Source organism: Neolamprologus brichardi, chromosome 10, assembly GCF_056152115.1.
Source record: "Neolamprologus brichardi isolate AB-2024 chromosome 10, ASM5615211v1, whole genome shotgun sequence".
NCBI classification, from domain to species: Eukaryota; Metazoa; Chordata; class Actinopteri; order Cichliformes; family Cichlidae; genus Neolamprologus; species Neolamprologus brichardi.
The window spans coordinates 27,964-51,445 of record NC_142113.1 but is presented as its reverse complement, the minus strand read 5'-3'; the positions used below and the strand labels follow the sequence as shown (position 1 = coordinate 51,445).

The 23,482-nt window shown below is 43.9% G+C and overlaps 1 protein-coding gene across 2 annotated transcripts in view; it reads left to right on the top strand.

Moving 5' to 3' along the window:
* LOC148100766 (protein NLRC3-like) overlaps positions 1–23,482 on the top strand; it is a 69,463-nt gene that overhangs the window by 34,089 nt on the left and 11,892 nt on the right. The window contains exons 8-11 of one of the 2 annotated variants that reach the window (XM_087846971.1): positions 10,029–10,202; positions 13,144–13,317; positions 13,725–13,898; positions 15,867–16,040. In XM_087846971.1, the coding sequence (XP_087703097.1) occupies positions 10,029–10,202; positions 13,144–13,317; positions 13,725–13,898; positions 15,867–16,040 (696 nt within the window). Of the gene's footprint in view, positions 1–10,028; positions 10,203–13,143; positions 13,318–13,724; positions 13,912–15,866; positions 16,041–23,482 lie in introns of those variants that run through there. The other variant, XM_087846972.1, reaches the window with a different exon arrangement.

Sequence of the window (23,482 nt, the reverse complement as noted above, 5' to 3'; positions counted from 1 at the left end):
ACAACATCTTTTATACCCCATTCCTACAAGACTGCTCAAAGAAGTCCTCCCATTAATTAATGTTTTAATCTTAAATATGATCAACCTATCTCTAACAATCAGCTATGCACCACAGGCCTTCAAGCTGGCAGTAGTTAAACCGTTACTTAAAACCATCTCTAGACCCAGCAGTCTTAGCTAATTATAGGCCAATCTCCCACCTTCCTTTTATATCAAAAATTCTTGAAAGAGTAGTTGTCAAACAGCTAACAGATCATCTGCAGAGGAATGGCTTATTTGAAGAGTTTCAGTCAGGTTTCAGAGCTCATCACAGCACAAAAACAGCTTTAGTGAAGATTACAACCTCCAAACCTTCAACGTGTCTTTTAGACTTTTAGACCCATTCCTAAAACACTGCTCAAAGTCCTGCCATTAATTAATACTTAATTCTTAAATATTATCAAACTATCTCTAATAATTGGCTATGTACCACAGTCCTTCAAGCTGGCAGTAGTTAAACCTTTACTTAAAGAGTCATCTCTAGACCCAGTGGTCTATCTAATAGACTCCAATTTGTTCATGTAGAGTGCTCTTTACACACTAAGGTTAATTATAGAGTTCCACAGGGTTATCTGAGGTTATTGTACTCAGTCCTGAAAATGTTAGAAATATGGTATCTAACCAGATTCTTACTCTGGATGGCATTACCTTGCCCTCAAGTAACACTGTGAGGAACCTTGGAGTCATTTTTGACCAGTATATGACTTTCAGTGCAGATCCATCCATCCATTCGCTTCCGCTTCTCCTTTTCAGGGTCGCGGGGGGCGCTGGAGCCTATCCCAGCTGTCATAGGGCGAGAGGCGGAGTACACCCTGGACAGGTCGCCAGTCTGTCGCAGGGCCAACACACAGGGACAGACAACCATTCGCGCTCACATTCACCGCACATTCACACCTAATGGCAATTTGGATTTTCCAATTAAACTACCCCCCCCCCCCCCCCTTCAATGCAGATATTAAACAAAAATGTAGGACTGATTTTCTTCCGCAATAGCTGTAAAATTAGAAATATCCTGTCTCAAAGTGACACTGAAAATCTAGTTCATACATTTATTATTTCTAGGCTAGATTATTATGAGTTCTTCAGTCACCTTTCTCACTCACTATGTGTTGATACACCTCTCTGCACTGAATAATACTTGTTATTAATCTCTGGCTCTCTTCCACAGCATGTCTTTATATTACTGATGGGATTTCCGGCTCTTTTTAGAGATCCGGCTCTTTCGGCTCGGCTCACTAAAAAGAGCTGGCTCTTTCGGCTCCGAACCGGCTCTTCAGGTTGTTTTGTTGCTTTAATTAATTTATTATTAACAATAATATAAAATTATGCACAAAAAGAATTACTAATTTAAAAAAAGTGGTTTTATTTATATATGTTTAAATATGGCCTCTAGAGACAAAGCACGTACAAACTCCAAAACACATTTCTAGCGTTAACTGAACTTCCAAAACAGAGCTACCCAGATCACTTAAATTACACAATTGAAAGCATATGTGTATTGTTTGTGTATTTATAGACAAGCACTCATATATATTCAAATAATTTAAAAAAAAGTTCATTTACCTGTTACTACCACACACCAAATCCGGTCGTTGATACTTCCTGGCTTGTGTAGCCACTAGGTAACAAAAGTTCAACACTGCGCCTAGCATTCTGGAACACTTCTGTTGTCTTTTGTACATGCTTCTGAGTTTTTACGAGCTTCTGAGTTTATACATGTTTTGGAGTTTGTACATGCTTCTGAGTTTTTACGTGTTTTGGAGTTTGTACGTGCTTCGGGGTTTGTACGTGTTTTGGAATTTTTATGTGTTTTGGAGTTTGTACATGCTTCTGAGTTTTTACGTGTTTTGGAGTTTTTACGTGTTTTGGAGTTTGTACATGCTTCAGGGTTTGTACGTGCTTAGGAGTTTGTATGTGTTTTGGAGTTCGTACCTGTTTTGGAGTTTGTACGTGCTTCGTCTCTAAGGGCCACCATAAATATACTTTATTTATTCACTCCACATAAAATGTAATAAATAAATCATATAATACAAAAACCAACTATTAACATTTTAAACTTTTAACTATTTAAATTTTCAGATTTTTCCTTTTAAACAAATTTAAAGTGAAACAACATAAAACACCGCAAACCACAACACAATTAAATACAAATTAAAATATGAAAACAAAAAGAAGATGCACATTCTCTGTCATATAGGTCTGCATGAATAAACTTTCTGAATCCTTTATCATCCGCAACTGAAAATAGTTCTGGACGATTACTATACCTTTCTAATGTGACGTTATTGTCCCTGGCTCTCTTTCTCTGTCTCTCCCTCTGGCTCTGTTCCTGTGCTACTTGGAGTGTAACTACCGCCCCTCCCCCTCTTCCCAGTGCAAAGCACAAGCCTCGCGTGTGGAGTGAAGCGGAAAAAAGGGCGAGAGAGAGGGTACGAGAAAGAAAAAAACCCACGGCTCCCAATAAGGAGCTGGCACGGGTCGTTCACTTCAAAGATTCGGCTCTAAGAGCCGTTTCGTTTGCGAACGACACATCACTACTTTATATGTCTTCCTTCTCTCACCCCAACCGGTCGCAGCAAGTGGCTGGCCCTCCTTGAGCCTGGTTCTGCTGGAGATTTCTTCCTGTTAAAAGGGAGATTTTCCTTCCCACTATCACCAAAGTGCTTGCATGTAGTTGATTTTTTTCTCTGTATGTATTGTTGTAGGGTCTACTTTACAACATAAAGCACTTTGAAGCAACTGTTTTTGTGATTTTGCGCTGTATAAATAAAATGTAATTGAAAATTAAGTCCAGATCTCACAACAAAAAACAAAAATAAACATTTTGAAAGGAATCAAAATTTCTTTAATAATCGTAAAAATTAAACAATGCTAGCTCTGGGTGATATATGTTACTTAAGCTACATAGAACAATATAGACCACCCAAGACAACACATCCAATGGCACTGGCCCTTTGAGCCTGACACTTCAACACAAAACAATAAAGCCAACTTCCCCAAGAGCTTTCTACATCTAATCATCTACATCAGTGTGTGAATGTGTGTGTAAATGGGTGAATGACTGAATGTAGTTGTACTGTTATCGCTACGTGTTGAATACACTGTGTATGTTAATGCAGGTCAACAGCAAGCCAAACTCAATTTTCATGAGCCAGGAAACTGAGCGTCTTGCTCCTTTATTACAGTCTTCTCGAGGCTTACAATCTTTTACAACTGTGGCTTGAATAGCTTGATGAAAATGTTGAGTGAAACTAAAAAATAAACCAGAAAATAAAATATCCTTTAGCGGTTTGACATTGTGAAATAAATGCACAAAAGAAATAGTTAGTGACAGAAAACATGTATCAAAGTTAGTCTTAGCTGCTAAGTAATGATAAACAGTAGTTTTAGCAATCCTCTGATATGCAAATTAGATCGCTAGCATCATTGCTATGTTAATAGACCATGCTCTAAGCAAAATCCGCTTCTGGGATAAGGCTAATTCCTGGCACAAACACATTCACAAAACGATCTCTAAATCAGCTGTTATAAACATATAAAACAAACCAGAACATGTAATAAACTTCCAGCCATTGCTTTCGATGGTGTATATAAAGATTCAGGCCACAGGAGATGAAGTTTAAACACAGATAGGCAGGTTTTCTGTACAATGCTTTTTCCCAACTGACTGCAGCGTCTGCTTCCCACAATGCATTGCGAACACAGATTACTCCTTCAAAATAAGATACAGAAAAACTAATACTGACTGTATAGAACATATTTTTTAACTAAATGACTCTCTTTTTTAACATAAATTACCACAGATGAAATATGACATTTTATCACTAAATTAGACGATTACTGAAGACCCTTATGAAAAGAACACCGAGGGAACAGTTTATCCTGCCCGGGATAGGGTTACCGGGGCCCCGCCCTGGAGCCAGGCCCGGGGAGGGTGCCCGAGGGCGAGCGTCTGGTGGCCGGGCCTTAGTCCATGGGGCCCGGCCGGGCACAGCCCGAAGAGGAGACATGGGCCCATCCTCCCGCAGGCCCACCACCCGCAGGAGGCGACATAGGGGTCGGGTGCATTGTGTGCTGGGTGGCGGCCAGGAGCGGAGGCCCTGGCGGACTGACCCCCGGCTGCCAAGACTGGCAATAGGGACATGGAATGTCACCTCTCTGGTGGGGAAGGAGCCTGAGTTAGTGCGTGAGGCTGAGAGGTACCGGCTAGATATAGTCGGGCTCACCTCTACGCATGGCTTGGGCTCTGGAACCAGTCTCCTGGAGAGGGGCTGGACTCTGTCTCAGTCTGGAGTTGCCCTTGGTGAGAGGCGGCGGGCTGGGGTGGGTATTCTAATATCCCCTCGGCTTGCTGCCGGTATGTTGGGGTTTTTCCCGGTGGACGAGAGGGTTTGTTCCCTGCGCCTTAGGGTCGGGGAACGGGTCCTGACTGTCATCTGCGCTTATGCGCCGAGTGGCAGTTCGGAATACACAGCCTTCTTAGAGTCCCTGGGGGGGTGCTGGAAGGTGCTCCACCTGGAGACTCTGTTGTCCTGCTGGGAGACTTCAATGCTCACGTGGGTAACGACAGCGAGACCTGGAGGGGCATGATTGGGAGGAACGGCCTACCTGATCTGAACCCGAGCGGTGCTTTGTTATTGGACTTCTGTGCTAATCACAGTTTGGCCATAACGAACACCTTGTTCGAACATAAGAGTGTCCATAAGTGCATGTGGCACCAGGACGCTCTAGGCCGTAGGTCGATGATCGATTTTGTAATCGTATCACCAGACCTGCGACCATATGTTCTGGACACTCGGGTAAAGAGAGGGGCTGAGCTGTCAACTGATCACCACCTAGTGGTGAGTTGGATCAGGTGGCGGGGGAGGACGCTGGACAGACCTGGTGCACCTAAACGCGTAGTGAGGGTGTTCTGGGAACGACTAGCAGAGGCCCCAGTCCGCGAGATCTTCAACGCACACCTCCGGCAGAGCTTCAACAGCATTCCAAGGGAGGCGGGGGACATTGAGTCCGAATGGACCATGTTCAGCGTCTCCATTGCCGAAGCTGCTGCATTGAGCTGCGGCCGCAAGGTGGTTGGTGCCTGCCGTGGTGGTAATCCCCGAACCAAATGGTGGACACCAGAGGTGAAGGGAGCCACCAGGCTGAAGAAGGAGTCCTATCAGGCTTGGTTAGCCTGAGGTACTCCGGAGGCAGCCGACAGGTATCGACAGGCCAAGCGGAATGCGGCTCGGGCAGTGGCTGAAGCAAAAACTGTGTGGGAGGAGTTTGGAGAGGCCATGGAAAAATACTTTCGGACTGCCTCGAAGAGATTCTGGCAAACCGTCAGGCGTCTCAGGAGGGGAAAGCGGTGCTCTACCTGCACTGTGTATAGTGCTGGCGGAGCGCTGCTGACGTCGACTGAGAAAATTGTCAGGCGGTGGAAGGAATACTTCGAGGACCTCCTTAATCCCACTGACGCGTCTTCCGAGGAGGAAGCAGAGTCTGGGGATGAGGGGAATGACCCGCCAATTTCCGGGGGCGAGGTCACTGAGGCAGTTAAACAACTCCTTGGTGGCAGAGCCCCTGGTGTTGATGAGGTCCACCCCGAGTTCCTGAAGGCTCTGGACGTTGTAGGGCTGTCCTGGTTGACACGCCTCTGCAATGTTGCGTGGAGATCAGGGGCAGTACCCATGGACTGGCAGACCGCGGTGGTGGTCCCCATCTTTAAGAAGGGGGACCGGAGGGTGTGTTCCAACTACAGGGGGATCACACTCCTCAGCCTCCCCGGGAAAGTCTATGCCAGGGTGCTGGAAAGGAGAGTTCATCCGCTAGTCGAACCTCGGATACAGGAGGAACAATGCGGTTTTCGTCCTGGTCGCGGAACACTGGACCAGCTCTTCATCCTCTCTAGGATACTTGAGGGTGCATGGGAGTTTGCCCAACCAGTCTACATGTGTTTTGTGGACTTGGAGAAGGCATTCGACCGTGTCCCTCGGGGTGTCCTGTGGGAGGTGTTGCAGGAGTATGGGGTGTCTGGCCCATTGCTACGGGCCATTCGATCCCTATACAACCGTTGCAAGAGCTTGGTTCGCATTGCCGGCAATAAGTCGGACTCGTTCCCGGTGGGTGATGGGCTCCGCCACGGCTGCCCTTTGTCATCGGTTCTGTTCATAATTTTTATGGACAGGATTTCTAGGCGCAGCCAAGTGGCGGAGGGCTTTCGCTTTGGTGGCCTCAGAATCTCATCTCTGATTTTTGCGGATGATGTGGTTCTGTTGGCTTCATCGGGTGAGGGCCTCCAGCTCGCACTGGAGCGGTTCGCAGCCGAGTGTGAAGCAGCGGGAATGAGGATCAGCACCTCCAAATCTGAGGCCATGGTTCTCAGCCGGAAAAGGGTGGAGTGCCCACTCCGGGTCGGGGATGAGTTCCTGCCCCAAGTGGAGGAGTGCAAGTATCTAGGGGTCTTGTTCGCGAGTGATGGGAGAAGGGAGCTGGAGATCGACAGACAGATTGGGGCTGCAGCTGCAGTAATGCAGACGCTGCACTGGTCCGTCGTGGTGAAGAGGGAGCTGAGTGTAAAAGCGAAGCTCTCAATTTACCGGTCGATCTACGTCCCTACCCTCACCTAAAGAACGAGATCGCGGATACAAGCGGCGGAAATGAGCTTCCTCCAAAGGGTGGCTGGCCTCTCCCTTAGAGATAGGGTGAGAAGTTCGGCCATCCGGGAGGGGCTCAGAGTAGAGCCGCTGCTGCTCCACATCGAAAGGAGCCAGCTGAGGTGGTTTGGGCATCTGACAAGGATGCCCCCTGGGCGCCTCCTGGGTGAGGTGTTCCAGGCATGTCCCACCGGGAGGAGGCCCCGGGGCAGACCCAGGACACGCTGGAGAGATTATATCTCTCGGCTGGCTTGGGAAGCTGGAGGAGGTGGCTGGGGAGAGGGAGGTCTGGGCCTCTTTGCTTAGGCTGCTGCCCCCGCGACCCGGCCCCGGATAAAGCGGATAAAGATGGATGGATGGATCACTAAATTATTATGAACCATTTTTTAATCTTTTACTTGGGACAGAGCAAAGTCTTAAAGAACAAACAAACAAACAAACAAAACCAATAAAATTGGAAAGAAATAGCAGCTACTTCCAGCTGATTCTTTAGGGATCAGCACAGTGTATTATCTTGCTCGATCGCACCCAATCTCAGCATCTTCCTGTGTCACACCAACCTGCTGCATGTTGTTGATCTGTGGAACCAGCACCCCTATGCAGCAAGTCTAGATCAGCTCTCTGTTTAGAAAATTCTAATCTTTGACCTTACCCAGGAGGCAACTGGCTTTAATTGTGGATTTGAAAAGTAAGCATCAAGGGTCTGTTACCTTTAAAGGGCAGGAGTAGCTTGTAAGAGCTATTTACACTAAACTGGATTAATACTCAGATTTTTAACTTTACTGTTTCACAAAGGGTTAAAAGGGAATGTGCATAATTTCAACTTTTCTAATGTAGGATATTTTAATAAAACGATTCAGCAGGAGCTAAGCAAAAGCAGAATCAAGTAATAATAATCACAGTATAATAATCACATAACCTGAATTATATTTATTTAATTAACCTGCTCTGATTTAATGGTAAAATTTTCTAACCTTAGGGTGGAAAGAGACTACAGAGGAGAAGCATAACCAGAAGAGGCACTTATCTTCTGTTATGTGTTGTTGATAATACTCTACATGGGAAGCAGCATGTCTTGTAAATTCAGTCCTTCAGGAAAATGTTTTCTTTTGAACATTTGGATTTTTACCAGTGGTGGTGTTGTAATCCACCACAGCAAATCTAAGTAGAGAAAAAGGCGAAAACTACAAAAACCAAAGTTTGCCAAAGTTTTGAGTATCTGAGTATTTGTATTTGTATATATGAGGGTGGGAATGCCTGTTTGTGTCTGTGTGTACTTGTTTTTCTATGTTAATGTGTCAGGTCAGGTCTTAGACTTCACCTCTCTGGGAACATCTTAGACGCCCTCAGGTGTGGGAGCCTATTTCCCCTGACCACACTCTTTGCCGGTGGTGTTGCCCCCACCCATCAGTGCGTTGGTTGTTCTCGGTGTACGCGACTGGGTCCTCAGGTGTGTACTGACTCACTCCCGGTGACTGGTTTGCAGGGCCTGGCCCCCATGGCTTGGTGATAGCTCTGAGCACAAGATTGATAGAGGCTGGGGTCTATCACACATACTATGCAAGGCACTTGGTTATGGCGTTCCATGTATGCATTGCCTGCTAGCATCTTGCACCCTGCTGTTATGTGCTGGATTGTCTCAGGGGTATCTTTACACAGCCTGCACATGGGGTCTTGCCTTGCCTCTATGGATCTTATGCTCAGAGCTTGTTCCTGCGCTGCTGTGATTAGTGCCTCTGTGCTGTCTTTCAGTCCAGCGTTGTCCAGCCACTGGTACGATTTCTGGATATCAGCCACCTCCACTATCTGCCGGTGGTACATACCGTGCAGGGGCCTGTCCTTTCATGATGGTTCCTCGTCTTCCTCGTCTTTCTTAGGTTTCTGCTGCCTGAGGTATTCACTGAGCATGCTGTCAGTTGGGGCTATCTTCGTGATGTATTCGTGGATGTCTCTTGTGTCATCCTGGACTGTGGTGCTGACACTCACCAGTCCCCGAACTCCTTCCTTCCACTTAGCGTACAGCCTCGGGGTGCTGGACTTGCATGGTCACGGGCTTCTTGTCTTGATGTCAGTGGCTTCTATCTCCTCCTTTGGCCAGCTTATTATCTCAGCAGGGTACCTGATCACGGGCAGGGCGTAGGTGTTGATAGCCCAGATCTTGTTCTTACCGTTCAGCTGACTCGTCAGGACTTGCCTGACCCTCTGCAGGTACTTGGTGGTTGCAGCTTTTCTAGCGGCCTCTTCGTGGTTCCCATTCCCCCGCGGGATCCCCAGGTACTTGTAACTGTCCTCTATGTCTGCAATGTTGCCTTCTGGTAGTTCAATCCCCTCAGTTCTGACTACCTTCCCTCTCTTTGTTACCATCCGACTACACTTCTCCAGTCCGAACGACATTCCAATGTCATTGCTGTATAGCCTGGTAGTGTGGATCAGTGAATCGATGTCTCGTTCACTCTTGGCATACAGCTTGATGTCATCCATGTACAGGAGGTGGCTGACAACTGCTCCGTTCCGTAGTCGGTATCCGTAGCCAGTCTTGTTAATGATCTCACTGAGGGAGTTCAGGCCTATGCAGAACAGCAGTGGAGACAGAGCATCTCCTTGGTAGATCCCGCACTTGATGGTGACTTGTGCTATGGGCTTGGAATAGGTCTCCAGTGTTTTACGCCACATCCCCATTGGGTTCCTGATGAAGGCTCTTAGGGTCCCGTTGATCTTGTACAATTCTAGGCATTCCAGTATCCAGCTGTGGGGCATTGAGTCATAGGCCTTCTTGTAATAAATCCAGGCAGTGCACAGGTTGGTCAGTCTAGTCTTGCAGTCTTGGCTGACTGTTCTGTCTACCAGTAGCTGGTGTTTTGCACCTCTGGTATTCTTGCCAATTCCTTTCTGTGTCCAGCTCATGTATTGACACATGTGCCTGTTCATCTTAGCCAATATGATGCCCGACAGGAGCTTCAGATCTGGCGTCTGGAACTAATTTGGTTTTCATGTGAAGTATGACCCTACTTAAGCGCATCAAGAACAAAAGTACAACAGTATGTCGGATGTGCCACGCAATGCTCAATTACAAATAAACTCTATTTTCCACAGATGAGTGATTTCTCCATCAGATATATATATATATATATATATACATATATATATATATATATATGTGTGTGTGTGTGTGTGTGTGTGTGTGTGTGTGTGTGTGTAAAGTGAAACACCCTCATAGTCTTCACCAAGCAAAACTGAAGTTGTTTTTTTTGTCAGAGTTAACTTTAATGTCATTTATTCAAACATGATTTTTGTTGTCTTTATTCAATAATAAAGGTGATTAATATAATCTAATTACAATTATCTCTTCAGATTGAACGGCTGTAACCTGTCAAAGAGAAGCTGTGAAGCTCTGTCCTCATTTCTCACTCCTCAGTCCTCTAGTCTGAGAAACCTCGACCTGAGTAACAATAACCTACAGGATTCAGGAGTAAAGCTTCTGTCTGACTGGTTGAAGAGTCCACACTGTAAACTGGAAACATTCAGGTAACCATGTGTTGCTATGTTTTTACTTTTTCAGTTTCAGATTTACTATTTCAGTCTAAGTCAGAGGAAAGTGCTCCCTTTTTGTCATGTTTAATATATTGGTAAATGAACTGGTTATTATATAGTACTTTTCTACTCTTCTGAGCACTCAAAGCGCTTTATACAACTTGTGCATTCACCTATTCACACTCATTCGCACAAGCACATTTGTCTAAGTGCTACATCAGAGAGCAATTTGAGGTTAGTATCTTGCCCAAGGATATTTGGCATGCAGACTAGGAGAAGCCAGGAATCAAACCACCAACCAGTCCTGAATTAACAAGAAATATTGGGCATTCCATCTCAAAGAACCATGTTTCTTCTGCTCTGTCATCGTGGATTTGCAGACAAGTGTTTATGGTACAACTCTGAACATATATGATGACTGATCCTAAATTTGGGCTTCATCTATTAACTTTTTTTCAAGATATGTAATCTTACAATTGGCCTGTGAACCCATTTTCAGGCTTTTTTCACACACTAAAAGCTCCAGATACTTACACTTGATACCATTACCTTGGCCTCCAGTAACACTGTGAGGAACCTTGAAGTCATTTTTGACCAGAATATGTCCTTCAATGCACATATTAAACAAATATGTAAGATTGCTTTCTTCCATTTGTGCAACATCTCTAAAATTAGAACTATCCTGTTTCAGAGTGACACTGAAAAACTAGTTCATGCATATATTTCCTCTAGGCTGGACTTCTTTAACTCATTATTATCAGAATGTCCTAAAAACTCCCTGAAAAGCTTTCAGTTAATCCAAAGTGCTGCAGCAAGAGTACTGACAGGGACTAGAAAGAGAGAGCAGATTTCTCCTGTATTGGCTTCCCTTCATTGGCTCCCTGTTAAATCCAGAATTGAATTCAAAATCCTGCTCCTCACATACAATTTCTTAAATAATCAGGCCCCATCTTATCTTAATTACCTTATAGTACCATATCACCCCATTAGAGGACTTTGGTCTCGCACTGCAGGCTTACTTGTTGTTCCTAGAGTATTTAAAAGTAGAATGGAAGGGAGAGCCTTCAGCTTTCAGGCCTCTCTTCTGCCTAACCAGCTTACAGTTTGGATTCAGGAGACAGACACTATCTCTACTTTTAAGATTAGGCTTCAAACTTTCTTTTTTGTGAAATCACATAGTTTGGGCTTGATCAGGTGACCCTGAATGTTCCCTTAGTTATGCTGCAATATATGTAGGCTGCTAGGGGATTTCCCATGATGCATTGAGTATTTCTTCTTCAGTCACCTTCTTATAGGTTTGTAGCATAAACGTGTTTGCTGTAACGCCAAGACAATTCTACTACACTAGCCAAAAGCAAGACACAAGTCACCAGAGCTCTTCGTGTTGCTCGTGCACGAGGGAGAGAACTGTGAAGAGCCTGTTCCCGTCGCTCACCCCAGTCGCTCTCAGTTAGCTCCCCCGTAGCACTGCTCTTTATTGTTGTTACATGAGTCCAGCAGTTCACTTAAACAAAGGGCTCTTATGCTTAAACAGATATAGAGTATGTGTCCTCCTGTAGTATAAATCAGAAAGAGAAGGTACAACCTCTCTCATGACCTTAGGCTGTGTGTGTTCATGCCAGAACACTCTGGAAGGCACAGAGGGTCTTTACAGACTGCTAAGGATCAAACATCTATCAATCTACAAACAATTATATACTTCCAAGCATAAATGATTATAAATTTCTATTCATAAATGACAATCCAACAATATAAACCTGACACCTTCCTCCTTCACTATGTGTTAATAGACCTCTCTGCACTGGGTCATGCTTGTCTCTATATCTCCTCCACAGCATGTCTTTTATCCTGTATTCCTTCCCTCACCCGGACATGGCAAGTGGCCGGCCCTCCCTAGGCCTGGTTCTGCCAGAGGTTTCTTCCTGATAAAAGGGAGTTCTTCTTTCCCACTGTCGCCAAATTGTTTGCTGACATACGATTGTTGTGTTTTTCTCTGTATGTATTATTGTAAGGTCTACCTTACAATATAAAGCACCTTGAGGTGACTGTTGTTATAATTTGGCGCTATATAAATAAAATTTAATTGAATTGCAGCAATGTTTGAACAAGATAAAACTTTGAAATTTGCAACGTTTTCTTTTCTTAACCAACAAAACGAATCAGGATCTTAAATTTAGGACAGATCCACAGGGTTCCATGCTGGGATCAATTCGGTTTATATTATATATTCCCCAAATAGGCACCATTCTTAGAAGCCATAGCATAAATGTTTTACTAATTTTAATTTTCTACTAATGATATTCATATTTATTTCTCCTTACAAACCTGAATGACCTCTTATTTCCTCCTTCTAAATTCAGATAAAAGCATGGGTACGGTACTAAAAATAGCCCTAAAAATCTCAGAAAATATGGTGTCTAAACAGATACTTTGGATAACATTACATTGTCCTTCAGTAAGACTGTGAGTAATCTTGTAGTTGTTTTGACGAGGATTAGAATGTGAGTGAATGTTAGATGCAAAGAAGCATAGAAAAATAAGTCTGTGTGAGTGTGTCACTCAAATATTGGACTGGTGGAGTGCTGGACTGGTTTTTCTTTTTCATATTTTATTCATCCCACACTCAGAATAATTTATCTGTTCCATAAATCCTCGGGTGTTAAGAAAGACCAGTGAAAATTTCAGCCTTCCATCTGTAATTGTTTGTCTTTTTTTAGGGTCATAATTGTATGGGCAATAAAAAAAGTCCTGAAAGTAGGCTATTTTTTGAAGAGACTTGTTAAATCTTTTATGTTTATGGACATGGTTGAGCAGAAGGCCTGTGTTGACCTGAAATGGAATGACCCTACTGTCAAATCTAGTAACTTGTCATTGCAGCATGAATACACGTTAACACCAGTGTTGTGGGTTGTTATTTTTTTCAATACTCTTTCAGACTGAGTCTCTGTAACCTCTCAGAAAGAAGCTGTGAAGATCTGTCCTCAGTTCTTAGCGCCGAATCCTGTAGTCTGAGAGAGTTGGACCTGAGTAACAACAAGCTGCAGGATACAGGAGTGATGCTTCTGTCTGACTGGTTGAAGAGTCCACACTGTAAACTGGAAACTTTCAGGTAACCCTGTGTTGCTATGTTTTTACTATTTCAGTTTCAGATGTACTATTTCAGTCTATTTCTGTCATGTTTAATATACTATATTAAGGATGTAGCCAGTCCTGAAATAACAATAAATATTTGGTCATTAGAGTAGAGAGTCCTTTCTATAAACTTGAAACTCTCAAGTATCTTTTTTCAAAAGTTCACATAATTAACTAACACAGATTACAGCCAATTAAGATTTTTTATCTTTGTATTTCTCGTATTTCAGTGACTTTAATTTGATACATTTCTTACTTATATAGCATAAGTCAATAAGGATTCCAGCTAGTCTTGAAATAAGATTTAATATTATCAAATCTAGCACTGTACTATTCATGCACTTTTTAATGCTAGTTTGTCTTTTTCTTACAATACTATTTCAGACTGAGTCTCTGTAACCTCTCAGAGAGAAGCTGTGAATCTCTGTCCTCAGTTCTCAGTTCCCAGTCCTGTACTCTGAAAGAGCTGGACATGAGTGACAATGACCTGCAGGATTATGGTTTGAAGCTTCTGTCTGTTGGATTGAAGAGTGTTTTCTGTAAACTGGAAACTCTCAGGTCAGGATTTTGAGTTTTCATCTAATTCAATGTTAAAAACCCGAATTACTTCAGTAAAGACAGAGCTTATTAATATAGAATTTGTCAATTACCATTTAACTAATTCTAATGGCTCTGTAAACTACCGCATGAACACACATGTTACATGTAGTAGAATGTCTTTGAATGATGAATTCACTTCAATTCAGTTTTATTTATATAGTACCAAATCAAGACAGCTGTTCCATCAAGGCACTTTATATTCTTAGGTAGACCCTACAATATTACATACAGAGAAATACCCAACAATCATATGACCCCTTATTAGAAACTACTTTTGCAACGGTGGAAAAGGAAAACTCAAGGAAAAGGCTCAGGGAGGAGCGGCCAATTCTTGTGACCGGTTAGGGTGATGGCAGGAAAACAAGACAAAACAGATTCGATTCTGAGACCACCCAAATGGAAACCTTCTACCACTTGTCAGTACCTGGAAATTTTGTCCATAAAAACCATGACTAGATTTGGTGACAAAGAACATACTAAACCAAGTTTACACAGATAACAAACAGGTTTTCTGTCACGGTTTATTATAACTGTTGACAATTCTTCCTGAATTTTATTTGTGAGTTCAACCACTAGCATCCAGGAATTGCTACCTTCTCGTTTTGGAGGGGTTTGTGTATACCAGGGATCCCAGCGGCAGGAATGAGTTCAACTTATTGCTGGCACCGAAGGGCCAAATGGCTCATAACAATGGGAAAAACATCCCACACTCCTCCCAAGCACCTCCCACAGAATAGAAAGAATGCCTTCTCCAAGTCTATAAAAAACAGATGTAGAGTGGTTGAGCAAACTTCCATGCACCCTCAAATATTGTCAGGCGGGTAAACAGCAGGTCCAGTGTTCCATGACTGGGACAAAAACTGCATTATTCCTCTTATATCCGAGGTTCATCTAACAGATGAACTTTATATCTGGATTGGCAGACAATCCTGGTCTGACAATCTTTAGGTACTGTACCAGATTGGCAAGTACCAACCAAGACAGGTTGATAACATCTAGAATCTTCAGGGACTTAGAGCAGGCCTCATCAACCCCGGGGGTTCTACCACCATGGAGTTATACCCCTTAAGAGTCCTCCAAACCGTGCAATGAGTTGAGCCTGACTATGTCTAGCCAGTACCTCTCACCCTCACCGAATAGCTCAGGGTCCTTCACAACCATGAAGGACCTCGTTGTCAGCCTAAGTAGCCGTGGATCAGTCTGCCAGGGTCTCCACGTTAGGCTGGCAACACGCACACACTGGACCGGATGCCTCTGTGTCAGTACGGTGCTTCCTGCTGGTGGTGGGTATATCTAAGTGTGAGCCCATATGTCTGTCACCCGGGGGCACACTCTCCATGCCTGGTTCCAGGGTAAGCTTTCTTCAAACCCATCCAGGGTGAGCTATTCCCCTGATCTTATGCTAATAGGGGTCTGCTAAAACACTCTTCATCTGGTCCCTCACGCAGGACCACTTTGTGTTGGTAGAGCTTACCAAGGTACCAAATGTATCCCGACAACATAGTACCTGGGATTTCTGGAAGACGTCAGAAAAACCTGTTTGTTATATATGCAAACCTTATTTAGTGTGTTCCTTTATTTGGTCTCGTAGCTTATGTTTTGTTTGTTGTTTGAGATATCTCTATGATCCTTTTTTCTTGTCTCTTTTCCCCTTATCCTTAACCAGTCACATAAAGTGGCTATGCCTTCCTGATCCTGGAAATGTTGAATTCTCTTCCTGTTAAAAGGGAGTTCTTCCCTCCCACACTCACTGAGTGCTGCACATAAAGGAAAATGTGATTTAGATTTAGATTAGAAAACTAGTGTCATATATAGGGAATCGTTACTATATGATTAAAACAACTGAATGATGTCACTATCTGAAAAAGAAAATCAAACAAAAAAAAAGTGTATTCACAGACAGATTGCTGTTTTACGTGTCTGCAGTCTTTCAGGCTGTATGATCACAGAGGAAGGCTGTACTTCTCTGGTCTCAGCTTTGAGGTCAAACCCCTCCCATCTGAGAGAGCTGGACCTGAGCTACAATCATCCAGGAGACTCAGGAAAGAAGCTGTTGTTGGCTGGACTGACAGATTCACGGTGGAGACTGGACACTCTCAGGTATGGAGAGAATGTCTGATAGAGGAAGAACTGGATACATTTTTTTTCAGAAAAAAATTCTGTTCATCTGGAGATAAAATTTTCAGTGGGAGAAATATTTCAGCACTCATCCGGGTAACTTCTTCAGTCTCAGATAAATGCAGTTTTCCCCAACTTTATAAATAGTTCATTTGTATAATGACAAAAACTAGCACGCCTGACAAACAATGGGCTATGAAAAAGACTTTTTTTTTAAAGACAGAATCAAAATTAGGAGATTTGCCATGGTCCTTGGTCTTTGACTTAATGTTTCAAGACATTATGCTGTTTATTTTTAAATATTCTACGTGATTGTTGGTTTAACGGTTTTTTCACAATGTTTAAAGTGTGTCTTGGTTAGGTATAGTTTCTTAGTGATCTTAGTTTTTCCTCCCTTAGTGTATAGTCTTCTTCTATGTTCAGTCAGTCATGCCCTCATATCATTTTTGCCCCAGTCCCTGTGTCAAGTATGTGTGGCTTACCCTTCATCTCTGTGTTTATCATTCTTCCTGTTTTGTTTTGAAAGTCTATCAACCTGTGTTCAGTGTTGCTCTCCTGCAAATTCGATTAAGTTCCAGCTGTCTTCCCTTCTGTTTACGTTTCTCTCTTTAGCCTATGTGTATTTACCTACTCTGCTCGTTGCCACATTGTTCACGTTTCTGAGTTAATTTGAGTAATTACTTTCTCTGAACCATCAATGTGTCTTTTAGATGCTATTCCTATAATACTGTTTAAAGAAGTCCTGCCATTAACCCTTTAAAGCCGGTCGGAGTGGGCACGCTCCGTTTTGTATAACTATTTTTAAATCCCGGTAGCACTGCAACCACATAAGCTAGCGCAATAATTTTTTTTTCATATGAAACCGGAGGAGTTGTACTTACATCTTATGCCATCAGCTTGTTCTGGGTCACAGTTTCCTTCCACATATAGCTTTGCAAAAACTGCATAAAAAGCACTTGCAGCAACCAAAACATAATATTCCAGAAACACGCTTTGCCAATCCGATCAGCTGTTTTTAACACTTTCTACGTCCATCATCTATGCATGTCTGCCATGTCCTGCCCGAAACCGGAAATGACGTCATTTTGTGGAAATGTAGATTTTTACCATCAGGGCCTCATGAGCCTATACTGGTGTTTTTAAAAGTTATGGAAATAGTTTATTTTGATGCATATGCTGTTTCTTTTTTTTTTTTTTGCAAATTTCCATTCTAATATTTATTTTCGTTTTTCCTGCAGTATATAAAAATTTGTGTATTTCAAAAATAAAACTATGACGACACTCAAAATAAATTTCCTGTGGTGGGAAACTATTTTGTGCAACTTTTTTGTATTTACAGTTTTGAGGGATAAGCCTCTTAAATTTCTCTAACTAGAAATATATGTTAAAAAAATAAAAACCATTTTAAATTTTTTTGTAGTTTTTCGCACTTTTTTGCAATTTATGTAATTACTATGCACTTAATGCGGACATATTATTAAAATTTGGGCTATAACGGTTGTATTGAGGTATATCAACTTGAAATGCTCCCAAAAATGGCACTGCAACATGTAAAAATATAATATAAGCTCTGGCGGACTTGGTTCTATGATAGGTCTTAAAGGGTTAATTAATGCTTCAATCTCATATGATCAATCTATCTCTATTAATCGATGATGCACTACAGACCTTCAGGCTGGCAGCAGTTAAAACTTTACTCAAAAAAGCATCACTTGACCCATCTTCAATGCTATGCAGTTACACCCAACTTTACCTATTCATGAAGAGAGATTACTTAAATGTTGGGTGGCAAATTTTGAAGCCAATATGATAACCTTCTTAAATTTAATTCAGTTCAGTTTTATTTGTACAGCGCCGAACCACAACAATAGTCACCTCAAGGTGCTTTATATTGTAAGGTAGACCTTACAATAAAACACAGAAAAAAACTCGTATGACCCCTTATGAGCAAGCACTTTGGCCACAGTGGGAAGGAAAAACTCCCTTTTAACAGGAAAAAACCTCCGACAGAACCAGGCTCGAGGAGGGGTGGCCATCTTCAGCAACCGGTTGGGGTGAGAGAAGGAAGACAGGATAAAAGACATGCTGAAAGGTGACTGAAGAAGAAATACTCAATGCATCATGGGAATCCCCCAGCAGCCTACGTCTATTGCAGCATAACAAAGGGAGGATTCAGGGTCACCTGATCCAGCCCTAACTATATGCTTTGGTAAAAAGGAAAGTTTGAAGCCTAATCTTAAAAGTAGAGATAGTGTTTTTCTCCTGAATCCAAACTGGAAGCTGGTTAGGCAGAAGAGGGGCCTGAAAACTGAAAGGTCTGCCTCCCATTCTACTTTTAAATAGAATGGGAGGCAGGATTACACAGTGTGAGAGTGAAATGCTCTAATGGGGTGCTATGGCAATATAAGGTCATTAAGATAATATGGGGCCTGATTATTTAAGACTTTCTATGTGAGACGCCAAAACAGGAGAAATATGATCTCTCTTTGTAGTCCCTGTTAGTATTCTTGCTGCAGAATTTTGGATTAACTGAATACTTTTCAGAGTGTTTTTAGGAAATCCTGATAATAATGAATTACAACAGTCCAGCCTAGAAGAAATAAATGCATGAACTAGTTTTTCAGCTTCACTCTAAGACGGGATATTTCTCATTTGAGAGATCTTGCGCAATTGGAAGAAAACAGTCCTACGTATTTGTTTAACATGTGCATTGAAGGACATATCCTGGTCAAAAATGACTCCAAGGTTCCTGACAGTGTTACTGGAGGTTAGATACCATATTTCTAAGATTTTCAGAATACAATAATGTCAGTTTTATCTGAATAAAGAAGCAGAAAGTTAGTGGCCATCCAGGTCTTTATGTATTTAAGACATTCATGCAGTTTAACTAAATGGTGTGTGTTATCTGGCTTCATGGACAGATAGAGCTGGATGTCATCTGCATAGCAGTGAAAATGTATGCTATGTCTTCTAATGATGCTGCCTAGGGGAAGCATGTATAATGTCAACAGAATTGGTCCTAGCACTGAACCCTGTGGAACTCCATAATTAACCTTGGTGTGTTAAGAGGACTCTCTATTTACATGAACAAATTGGAGTATATTACTAGATATGATACAAACCACTGCGGTGCAGTACCTGTAATACCTACAGCGTGCTCTAATCACTTTAATATAATAGTATGGTTGAAAGTATCGAACACTGCACTCAGGTGTAACAGGACAAGCACAGAGATGAGTCCACTGTCAGAGGCCATAAGAAGATCATTTGTAACCTTCACTAAAACTGTTTTTGTGCTGTGATAAGCTCTGAAACCTGACTGAAACTCTTCAAATAAGCCAGTCCTCTGCAGATGATCTGTTAGCTGTTTGACAACTACTCTTTCAAGAATTTTTGATATGAAAGGAGGTTGGAGATTGGCCTATAATTAGCTAAGACTGCTTGGACTGCCACTTCCGGTTGCGCCGTAAGATGGCTGCACCGACGAGAGCTCCCAGTCATCTCAGCAAAAATGTTATTATTTATTTTGTACTGCTTTCTTTTTCTGTGCGCACAGTGCGATCATACAGGGTTAGGAACGATCATACAGACAAACGCTTCTGGAGCTACGTTCGCCAGCCAGTTCGGACTTTACAGCGGGTTTTGACTCCGTGGACGCTCTGCTGCCTGGGATCCTTTGTTTACTTGCGCGACGTCGAGGGAAAACAAAGAGGGGGAAACGCGCCGGAGTTTTGTGCTGAACACGACAGAGAAACAGCAAGCCACCTCTCCCCAGCATCCTGCTCGCGAATCTCCAGTCTCTGGACAACAAACTTGACGAGCTGCGTGCACGGATTAAACACCAACAAGACATCAGGAACTGCTGCGTTCTGGCTTTCACAGAGACATGGCTGGAGCCCAGCGTCCCCGACTGTGCCATCACGCCAGATGGATTCACTGTTTACCGGGGAGACCGAACGAAGGACTCAGGCAAGAAAAGGGGAGGAGGGGTGTGCTTTATGGTTGACTCTTTGTGGGCTAGAGATGTGTGTATCTTAAAAACTTACTGCTCTCAGAGCCTCGAGCTACTGACCATTAAAGTCAGGCCTTTTCACCTCCCGAGGGAGTTCAGCTCAGTTCTCCTCTCAGCTGTTTACATTCCTCCACACGCTGATAAAGCTACGGCCATGGACGCACTGTATGACATCATTACTGGACTTGAGAACAAAAATCCAGAAGCTGCCTTTATTGTGCTTGGAGACTTCAACAGAGCCAACATGAAGAAGGTTCTCCCCAAATACTATCAGCACATCTCCTTCCCCACAAGAGGTGATCAAACACTGGACCACTGTTACACTCCATTCAAAGAGTGCTACAAACCCCTCCCCCGCCCAGCTTTTGGTAAGGCAGACCATTGTTCCATACTGCTGCTGCCTGCATACAGACAAAGACTGAAACAGGAAAAACCAGCTTCCAGGGTTATTTACAAATGGGACAGTAAGGCTGGGGACGTCCTGCAGGACTGTTTGGAGACAACTGACTGGCAGATATTTGTGGATGCAGCTGATGGCAACATCAACGAACTCACAGACTCTGTCATTGGATATATTGGAAAGTGCATGGATGATATCATCACAAAAACCACTGTCTGCATATATCCAAATCAGAAACCCTGGGTAAATAAAGACATTCGTGCCAAGCTAAAAGTGCGGACCTCTGCCTTTAACTCCGGGGACGCTGATGCATATAAAGCAGCCAGGTACGACCTCCGAAAGTCCATAAAAAAGGCCAGAAAGGACTACAGGAACATAATGGAGTCCAGCTACCACAGCTTTGACACCAGGCGACTGTGGAATGGACTGCGCTGCATCACTGACTACAAGAAGGTCAACACAGTCAGTGTTCAGCCCACTGCATCTCTCGCAGACGAGCTTAACAACTTCTATGTTCTTTTGACGCAGACAACAGAGAGCAGATCCTCTACCCTCAGGAGGACAGTGAGGCTGCAACTTTAACTCTGAAAACAGAAGCTGTGAGATGGACCTTTGAAAAGGTCAATCCTCACAAAGCTCCAGGACCGGACGGCATCCCAGGCCGGCTACTCAGAGTGTGTGCAGAGGAGCTGGCAGAGGTGTTCACCAACATCTTCAACCTCTCCCTGAGGCAGTCAGTGGTCCCCACGTCCCTCAAAGCATCCACCATCATTCCCGTTCCCAAAAAATCAGTGGTCTCCTGTCTAAATGACTACCGTCCTGTTGCACTGACATCCGTCATAATGAAGTGCCGGGAGCAGCTGGTCAAAGGTCACATCTGCTCCTCCCTCCCTGACACACTGGACCCTCTTCGGTTTGCCTATTGGACAAACAGAGCCACAGAGGATGCCATCACCCTGGCAATGCACACCACCCTTACTCACCTGGAAAAAGGGAATACATATGCAAGGATGCTCTTCAACGACTACAGCTCGGCATTTAACACCATCATCCCTTTAAAACTTGCCACGAAGCTCGTCGACCTTGGGCTGGGAACACCAATCTGCAGATGGATTCTAAACTTCCTCACTAACAGGCCCCAGGTGGTGAAAGTTGGTGAGCACACCTCCTCATCACTCATCCTAAACACAGGTACGCCACAGGGTTGTGTGCTTAGCCCCCTCCTATATTCCCTGTTCACACACGACCGTGTTGCTAAATACGAGTCCAACATCATCATCAAGTTTGTGGATGACACAACCATCATAGGCCTCATCACAGACAACGACGAGACAGCCTATAGAGAGGAGGTGATGGCACTGTACGAGTGGTGTCTGGAAAATAACCTGACTCTCAACATCAGCAAAACTAAAGAAATGATAGTGGACTACCGGAAACGACCAGTCAGGGGACACCAGCCCATCCACATCAACGATGTCAAGGTCGAAAGGGTCAGCAGCTTCAAATTCCTTGGAGTCAACATCACCAAGGACTTCTCCTGGACCCTTCACACAGGCACTGCTATCAGGAAAGCTCGCCAGTGGCTTTACTTCCTGAGGAGGCTGAGGAAGTTTGGCATGAACGCCAACATCACCTCAAATTTCTACAGAATCAGAATCAGAAAGGGTTTTATTGCCAAATGTTGAGCAGGTTTACAGCATTAGAAAATTGCTGCGGTACTTAGTGCAAACATACTGCCATATAACACTTAAATAGACATAAAAATAAGAGTTAAAAGTGCTAAGTAGATAGATATATACATGAGTGCAATGATGCAGTGAACACAGTGTAGGGTCATGTGTTAGTGGTGGGAACAGTCATATGGTTATTGTTCATGAGACCAACAGCAGAGGGGGAGAAACTGTTCTTATGGCGAGAGGTTCTGGTGCGAATGGACCGGAGCCTCCTGCCTGAGGGGACCAGGTCAAACAGACTGTGTCCAGGGTGAGAAGGGTCAGCTGTGATCCAAGCTGCACGCCCCAGTGTCCTGGAGGTGTACAGGTCCTGCAGAGATGGGAGTCTGCAGCTTTCACCTTCTCAGCAGAGCACACAACATGCTGCTGTCTCTGTTTGTCCCTGATAGTGGCTCCAGCGTACCACACGGTGATGGAGGAGGTGAGGATGGACTCGATGATTGCGGTGTAGAATTGCATCATCGTTCGTGTTGGCAGGTTGAATTTCTTCAGCTGCCTCAGGAAGTACATCCTCTGCTGGGCTTTCTTTATGACGGAGGTGATGGTGGGCTCCCACTTCAGGTCCTGGGTGATGGTGGTACCCAGGAAGCGGAATGAGTCCACAGAGGTGATGAGGGTGTCAGTCAGGATGATGGGGGGAGTGGGGCTGTGTGCTTCCTGAAGTCCACAATAATCTCCACTGTCTTCTGGGCATTCAGCACCAGGTTGTTGTGGCTGCACCAGGACACCAGACGTTCAACCTCCCTCCTGTAGGCAGACTCATCCCCGTCCGAGATGAGTCCAATAACATTGGTGTCATCTGCAAACTTGATTAGCTTGACAGACTGGTGGGTGGAGGTGCAGCAGTTGGTGTACAGGGAGAAGAGCAGAGGATAAAGAACACAGCCCTGAGGGGAGCCGGTGCTGATGGTCTGGGAGTCCGAGACATTCTTTCCCAGCCTCACATGCTGCTTCCTGTCCGTCAGGAAGTCAGTGATGCCGGCAGATGTGATCAGGCACATTCATCTGGGAAAGCTTGCCTTGAAGATGGTCTGGAAGGATGGTGTTGAAGGCAGAGCTGAAGTCCACAAACAGGATCCTGGCGTAGGTTCCTGGGGAGTCCAGATGCTGCAGGATGAAGTGTAGAGTCATGTTGATAGCGTCGTCTACAGACCTGTTGGATCTGTATGCAAACTGCAGGGGGTCCAGGAGGGGGGCCGTGAGGGTCTTGAGGTAGGAGAGAACCGGGCGCTCAAATGACTTCATGGCCACAGAAGTCAGAGCCACAGGTCTGTAGTCA